The sequence below is a fragment of the Prionailurus bengalensis genome, chromosome C1 (assembly GCF_016509475.1).
Source record: "Prionailurus bengalensis isolate Pbe53 chromosome C1, Fcat_Pben_1.1_paternal_pri, whole genome shotgun sequence".
Lineage (NCBI taxonomy): Eukaryota > Metazoa > Chordata > Mammalia > Carnivora > Felidae > Prionailurus > Prionailurus bengalensis.
The window spans coordinates 165,104,698-165,112,566 of NC_057345.1; the positions used below are offsets into that span (position 1 = coordinate 165,104,698).

The 7,869-nt window shown below is 49.9% G+C and overlaps 1 protein-coding gene across 3 annotated transcripts; it reads left to right on the forward strand.

Annotated features, from left to right (window-relative positions):
• The first annotated feature begins 3,038 nt into the window (after positions 1-3,038).
• HOXD8 (homeobox D8) lies at positions 3,039-7,610 on the forward strand. Of its 3 annotated transcripts, XM_043577121.1 has the most exons (3): positions 3,039-3,775; positions 5,615-5,762; positions 6,150-7,610. In XM_043577121.1, the coding sequence occupies exons 2-3, from the start codon at positions 5,738-5,740 to the stop codon at positions 6,443-6,445; spliced, it is 321 nt and encodes a 106-aa protein (XP_043433056.1). In that variant the 5' UTR covers positions 3,039-3,775; positions 5,615-5,737; the 3' UTR covers positions 6,446-7,610. The 3 variants fall into 3 exon arrangements, with proteins under 3 accessions (XP_043433056.1, XP_043433055.1, XP_043433054.1); XM_043577120.1 differs by lacking the exon at positions 3,039-3,775 and having other exon boundaries at positions 3,823-5,762; positions 6,153-7,610; XM_043577119.1 differs by lacking the exon at positions 3,039-3,775 and having other exon boundaries at positions 3,827-5,762.
• The last annotated feature ends 259 nt before the right edge of the window (positions 7,611-7,869 follow it).

Here is a 7,869-nt window from a genome sequence, read left to right on the forward strand (position 1 = left end):
CCGCTGCTGATGAAGTACCAGCCATCCACTCTCCTCTCTAAACAAGGGAAAGGCCAACTCTGTACTCGGGAGCAACTCCCCCCAGCTCTTCAGGCTGGCCGGCTCCCGGAGGGCTGAGCCAGTTAGGCTGGGAACTTCCGCCCTACCCTCAAGAGCCCCAAAGTGACCTTAGCAGATCGAAATGGTCAAGTCTCTCCTCCTCAGCTATCCCCACCCCTTCTCAACGCCCCCTCCCCCCCAACTCAGTTTCGGTGACTGTTTAGCCCCCAGCTTGGCCCTCAGAGGGCCGCCTTCAGAGACTAAAATGAAGGTCATTGTAAGTGAGGGTTCGGGCCCAGCACAGCCTTTGCAGTCCTGAGGGGCGGCGGCGCCGTGTGGCCTGGGCTGGGTGGAAGGCGGGGGCAATGGCAGAGTTTGGGGGGATCCTGATGAAAGAGGGGACTTGAAGAAAAAGCAGAGGGGGGCTGGGAGGGAAAGCCAAGGCCCAGATCCGGCAGAAGGTGCTGCTTACTCCCGCCCCTGCGGCCAACCCGATACCTAGGGCTCTTTGAAAACAGGAAGAGCCAAGGTGTCATAAAGCCATCGAGCCGGCGAGACGTCTGGAGGTAATGAGTTTACGACAGGCCCGGCGCTTCGCTTTGAAACCATCTCATTTTGATGTTGTGTTTGTGGGAGGAAGGGAGAAATGCAGACAAAACTGGGTCTTAAAATCTGGACAATAAAATATAAACAAGACTGTGTCGGACCAAGAAGGCAGGGGCTTGGGAGCCCCCGGTGAGGTGTGAGCACCTAGGAAATAAAAATGGGGGAGGGTAGGAAGGAGGAGATGATGTAGTTCTGATTTTTAAAATGGGCCTGGTATTAGAATTAGCCTACGGCGGGTGTCTCTTTACAATATTTCACTGTGGTCTCCGTCTAGCTCGTTCTTTTCTTTCTTTCCTTTTTAATTGGCCTGTTATTTGGAGGTGTGAGAGTTCGTGATCTTGAGTCATTTACTCCGGCCGATGGGTCTCCCAGCGGCATGGTTGCAGAGCCGGCAGGGAAAAATGAAGTTACTTACGTGCCCTTTCATAAAAATACCTGGCCCTCCGCTCCAAACTTTGCTGCAAAAGTACTGTTGGAAATTATATCTACTTGCTTATAGAAAATGTAATTCTTACAGCTGAATTAGAAGAAAACATTTTTGAAATTGAGAAAAAGACTAACCTGGAAGGAAACAAGCTGATTAAAGCTTTGCTTTAACAAAAATTCGAGTGGAATGCTTAGTCAATTCCTTTCACTCTGTGACTTTTGATGTAAATTTAAAATCTCATTTATTGTGTATAGAAATTCCAATAAACACAGCCCAACAGGGCCTTTCCAGATAGCCGCTCAGAGATCCAGCAGAAAGCTTTTAAATTGGTTTCTATTTCTGCCTCTCCTGCCCCCAGATTGCCCAGCGATATGGGCCTGAAGGATTAAAATTAGGAACTTAAAGTAGCAAATATTCAGGTTTTAATGCTAAGAGTAACATCTTTAAAAGAAAATAATAAAATGAGCTTGGGTCATTTCTTCGTTTTCGAAGTGCTTGGCTCCTCTGACCAAAAACAAAAACAAAACATGTTACAGTTAACATTTAGAAAGTTGTAATTTGTTCGGTCTAGCCCGTCCTATAATTGTGGGCGATTACGGAATGGGGACCTACTGTGTCTGGCAAAAGAAGGGCTGGAAGCTTTTGAAAAAGACTATTGGAAGCTCTCGGGAGTACAAATATCTTTGGCGTTCAGAAGCCCCAGCTTGTTGCACTTGACTTGTTGACAATCAAAGGGATGAAGCATTATTAGTGTCAGCGATCCAAGCCCCAGTCAAACTAAAGAACAAGATTAGAACTGCTTTGAGTCGAATAAAGGGAAGTTAAACTCGGTCAGTTGGAGGCGGCATTTTGCCACTAGAGGGCGCTGTTGCTCCACTTTGTGATCTCGTAAAGCTGGCGTTGCGGCGGCGGATGGTTTTGATTTAATATATTTACAATCTTATTTTTAATTTCAAATTAGGATAAACTTAAGCAAAAATAAGCAATGTACACTATTAAGTTCTCCAGCCGTGTTTTTGTTAGGTATAAAATTTTGGATTAGTCAGGATTTCAGAAAATTTGGACTCCGGCACGGCTGAAACTATAAAATGTTATGGTTAAGTTAATGCATTCTATCAAAACAAACGTGTAGAAGCATAGATCTTTATTTATAAAGTTAATCGTGCCCTTTTCCCATTCAGATTATGAATAGAATGCTTGGGGGGGGCGGTGAAACTGTTTTGTCCCAAGAGGAAATGTTAGTTTGTAATGTTATCTTAATTAGGCCAGAACATGTAGAAATGAATTTCATAGTGCTTGTGTTTCTTTTTCGCCCCCCACCCCGAAATCACACAGTTCTGGAAGGTGCCTTGTATAATTGACATCTGGGCTCGTTCTTCTTTTTCCCCATTCTATTCCAAAACCCACTCACTGGTCCAGAGTTTTAATACGCATACACACACATGCCAAACATTGAAGTTAAAAAAAAAAAAATTACAAAGTTGGTTCCAGGGCTTTATTGAGAATACTTCTCTTTTAACTGGGTATTTGCAAGATTGGAGTACAAGTCGTTAACTATCAGAATCTATTTGTTCGCCTTCGGATCTCAAGGAAGTTTTACCTGGCGATATCCAGCAGAAAACAACCCCCCCTCCCCGCCCCCAGTCTCCTCCACTCCATGCTAATTTAAAAAATAAAGCATGCCCTTATCATCTGGAAATTCATTAACAATCCGTTTACCTTAACCATTTCCAGGCATTCCCAGTAGAAACAATTGAATGAGTATTACATACTATCTTGTTATGCCTTTCCATCTCGACTTCATTTTCTCCATTTGCAAAATATGATTCAGTCCTTTTGCAAAATATGATTCAGTCCACAAGGACTGACCTCAGGATCGCACTCCCAGACTGGACCAACCCACGAGTAGGGGGTAGTTGAAACGACTCGCCTGCTGCGCTTTTGGGGGCCGTCTCGGGTTTTAGACATTTGTATTTGGCGTGAAAAGCCGGCGTGCTGTTTTAGTTTCAGCCGGAGCGTCCTCGGTGGGCTCGGGGCGTGTTTCCGAGGAGGTCGGTTCCCAAGGCTGGTGTGGGCCTGGTGCCCTCACAACAATGGGTTAACCCTAAGGGAAAAGGGTTCGTCCGTCACCCAAAGAACCCACGGGAAAGGCCGAGCAGGCGAGGGAAAACTCACTCAGCATAGACTCATTATATTTATTGGACATTAAAACGGGAGTAGAGAGGGGAAAAAAAGAGATGTGGAGGTCAGAAGATAGTTGGTGGTGTAACGCCAAGCGGCTTTAGACTGAGCTTCTAAAATCAGGAATATTTTGCCGATTCACACTGGACTTGCCCACATGACTCGGGACGGTTCTCTTCCTCACCGCTCACAGGCTAGGATGAGCCTTCTCTTTCCTTGCTTTTGGAAAAGTTAGTAACTTTTTAAGCTGAGTCTAGCGCCCGCTCTCAGCAGAAAGTTCACAGGCTTGGCAGATGGACTAGAATCGTTAGCAGACGATGGGCGCCGCCTTCAGCTGCCTGGAACCGGCGCGATCCGAAAGCCGGCCCGGAGGTTCGATGGGGGGAGGGGGTGGGGGAGGCACTTGCAGGCGTCTGCCCCCTGTGCTCCGCCCGGGGCCACTGCCCGCCCTGGTCCGCTCCGTGCCGGGGCTGGGACCCCGGAGCCGCGCGTCCTGCTCGAGGAAACACCACCCACCCCAGCGTGAGTTCTCCTTCCCGCCTCGGAACATTTCTGTCCGCTTTTCTATTTACTCCCTCAGCAATGCTAATGCCTGCTCCCCCCCCCGCCCCCACATTCTTCAGCTTCCCCCCTGAGCCTACTGCTGACGTCTATCAAGGGTGAAATGATGGAAACTATATTCATGGGCATGATTTCCATTAAATATCAATTAACCTGGGAGCCTCAGCCAGGCGTGCAGTGCGTCAAGGGTAAATGTACATCTCATTTCCACAAGGCCTGCTCGCCTGGAAAAGAAGGGACTAGATTCGCTTTGATAATGCCAGGTTTTGGGGTCACCCTTGTGGCCTTTAATCAAACCACTTAGGACCCAACCCAACTGTACGCGGTCCGGCCTGTCTACACCGTTTGCCCTTGTTCCCTGGGCTGCGCCCGCGTGTCCTGAGGTGCAAAAGCCACGGCCAACCTCTGGGGGGCTGCTCTAGGGGCCAAGGGAGGGAGTCATTTGCTCCTGTAGCCTCTTGGGAGTGGCCTCCCTGCCTCCCCCAAGTGTAAGGTTCTCTCGCGCCCCCGCCTCGCCGGCCGCGGGCCGCTTTCCCCAGGCCCAGGGGGGCAAGACGAGCCCTTGGCAGTGCGGCTTTATGGGCCCCCTTTAAGGCCGGCGGAGGCATCTCCCGGCCAGCGTGAGACGTCCCGTCGGGAGCGACGGTGTCGCCTCCGCGCGGATCCCTCCGCGCGGTTATCTCGCCCCCATCTTCTCCTCACAGTGGCGTGGTGCGAAAATGCCTCGCCGGGGCGCACCGGGGCGGCAGCCTCGGCGGCGGCGGCGAGAGCGGTGGGAGGGGGCCGCGGGGGGGCCGAGGTGAGAGGTGGCGGCGGGTAGAGGGTGTTTTTTTCTCTTCCCTCCAGAGCGGGGGTTTGTAAACCGAAGCCAAAGAGTGTCCCCGTGGGCCGGGCGCACTTTTTTTTTTCTTGTCCCGGTGCGCTCAGGGCCGCCTGGTGCCTGAGAGGAAACAGTGGAGGCAGCGGGGCAGGTCACCCGGGGCGTCGGCGATTATATTGTGGCCCAGCCGGCGCGCGCCGGGAAAGGCCGGGCGGGCGTGAGCGCGGGGGCTGGGCGAGGCCCCGCGACCCGCGAGGGAGGCGGTGCGAGGCCGAGTCGGCGGGCGCGAGAGCCGGGCATGAACGCCCAGTAGCCAAGTGCCCGCGGCTGCCGGGCCTCAGAGGCGACGCGCGCGCAGTCGGGCGGGTGGCAGCAGCAACGTAGCCCGGCGGCCCCGGCAGCGGGAACAGCCGCCCCAGAGGCCCCCGCGGCAGTGCGGCCGCGCTGAGGCGCGCTCCCTGCCAGCTCCGCACCGCCCGCCCGGGGCCGCCCTACCTCGGCCCCTGGCCGCCGCCGCCGCCGCCCCGATGAGCTCTTACTTCGTGAACCCGCTGTACTCCAAGTACAAGGCGGCGGCCGCGGCGGCGGCGGCGGCGGCCGCGGCGGGCGAGGCCATCAATCCCACTTACTACGACTGTCACTTCGCGCCTGAGGTCGGCAGCCGCCACGCCGCCGCCGCCGCCGCCGCCCTGCAGCTCTATGGCAACAGCGCCGCCGGCTTCCCGCACGCGCCCCCGCAGGCGCACGCGCACCCGCACCCGCATCCGCATCCGTCACCGCCGCCCGCCGGGCCGGGTTGCGGTGGTGGGGGCGGCCCGGGCCCCGGCCAGGACTACTTCCACCCCGGCGGGGGCAGCCCGGCCGCAGCCTACCAGGCCGCCCCCCCTCCTCCTCCGCATCCTCCGCCTCCGCCTCCCCCCTGCGGCGGGATTGCCTGTCACGGGGAGCCCGCGAAGTTTTACGGATACGATAACTTACAGAGACAGCCGATTTTTACGACCCAGCAAGAGGCCGAGCTGGTACAATATCCTGACTGTAAATCGTCCAGTGGTAATATTGGCGAGGACCCAGACCACTTAAATCAGAGCTCGTCTCCTTCTCAAATGTTTCCCTGGATGAGACCACAAGGTTGGGATGCATTTTTTTTTTTTTTTTAATGCGGGGAGAGGGGGAGAAATCTGCTTTCATCGCACGTTCTAGCTTTAAAAAACTACCTTTTCCTCTCTCTCTCCTTTTCCTTCTTGTGTAGCTATAGTGGCTCTTATTCATAAAGTAATACTTTTTTTTCTCCTTAAAGTAGAAACCGCATAAAGATGATGGGGACAGTAATTGTGAAGATCTTCCCTCTGTTGCTCTTGCCTGCATATCCTATATATATCAGAGCTAAAGAGACTTGTGTATGTTTCATCCTTTAGACCTGTTCCAGAAAGCTCCAGCAACCTGCAGAGGCACCATTTCATTTCTAAAACGTTTATTTTCCTCTTTTTTTTTTTTTGGTTTGTTTATTTTAATCAGCAGCTCCTGGTAGACGAAGAGGAAGACAAACCTACAGTCGTTTCCAAACCCTAGAGCTGGAAAAAGAATTCCTTTTTAACCCTTATCTGACCAGGAAGAGAAGAATTGAGGTCTCCCACGCCCTAGCCCTCACGGAGAGACAGGTAAAAATCTGGTTCCAGAACAGGAGAATGAAATGGAAAAAAGAGAACAACAAGGACAAATTCCCAGTTTCCCGACAGGAGGCAAAGGATGGAGAAACCAAAAAAGAAACCCAAGAGCTGGAGGAAGACAGAGCCGAAGGCCTGACAAATTAACTTCTACCTTTAAATTTTTACCACAGACTATTAAAACTAATGATCAACACATGCTGTTGGACACCATCTATTTTCTTTGTTGGAAAGAACTTTACCTGTATTTCAAGCTACCTTCATGTCACTGCTCTTGAGGTTTCTGCGCTTTGAGAGGGGCTTGGGTGTTAAAAAAAAAAAGTTTCTAGTATCGAATAGAAGCAGCCCTTGAGCTGTCCTATGTAAGGGTAATTTGATACTGACCTTGTTGCTATATTTTTATAATGGTAGTTTTTAATGTCTGAGCTGGTGATTCGCCTCAACAACATAAACTTCCTAATGATTAGCACTAAATAATTGAATATAAAATGCTTTATTAATCAAACAAGTGCACTTGAACACTTAAAATCATTTCTTTATGGTGAGTAAATTAAAAGAGATCTATTAATTTTTTTAAGAATTATGCCTGCAGAATATTTACTTTATGTTATTTGATTAAAACATATTTATGTTTTATTTCTGCTTTTATAATGAATGGTTCGGGTGCCTTTTGTTTACTCCTTAAAGGTTTCTTTGGGTATTTTGTAAATGTAATATCTCTGGGAAAAGTCTGGGCCAAATATTGAAAAAGCACATGTTAGCTGAAGAGTGTAATGTGTAGTTCGGCTCTGCAGCTTCCTTAAACTTGGGGAAAACGTTGGGCCAATGAGAAAAGTTTCAGGAAAGTGTCAAAGTTGACATTTGATAATTTTTCATAGTGTATACAAATTATGGCAATTTAATCATCTAGAGTGAATGAATACTTGAAAAGCCAATTATAACATTTTCACTCATTAATTTTTCACTCTGGCTAGTCGCCTTGTGGAATGCCCCTCAATTCTCAACTTGCTTTCGTTTTGAACTGCGCTTGGCATCGCCTGAAATCGCTAGGTCTCTGTGTTGTGGCCGCTGCTGTGATTCCGTTTCTCTGAATAGGTGCCATATTTATTTGTATTCCCTTCGCTCTGTTTGCACGCCCATTTTGAGCCAACTTGTGTGCGTCTCAGATGTCGGTTGGTACGTCCTCTGCTGTTCTCCAGGATGGCCTCACCTATTGAAACAAGCCCCGAGAGCAAATGCAGAAAAATCTTGAGTGTAAACAACCGCTCCAGAACATAGCTAGCTCCTTAATAAAGAAATGAATCTTTTTCTAGAGCTAGTGTCTTTGAGCGCCGCACATAACCCTTTCCCTGAGTCAGGAAATACCTCCTGGGCTCACTAGAAGCTGTAAAGCTTCTGTTTGATTTAAAAAAAAAAAAAAAGTAGTGGGGATTACAGGCACTGCGCTGCTATAAAGATACATAAATAAATGCAGGGGATGGGGTCTCTTTTTCATTCCAAACAGGGCTGGCAAGGCTATCCTAGCTTCCTCTTGCTGTAAATAACCTTGCCAAGGTACTGTGAAAGCTTTG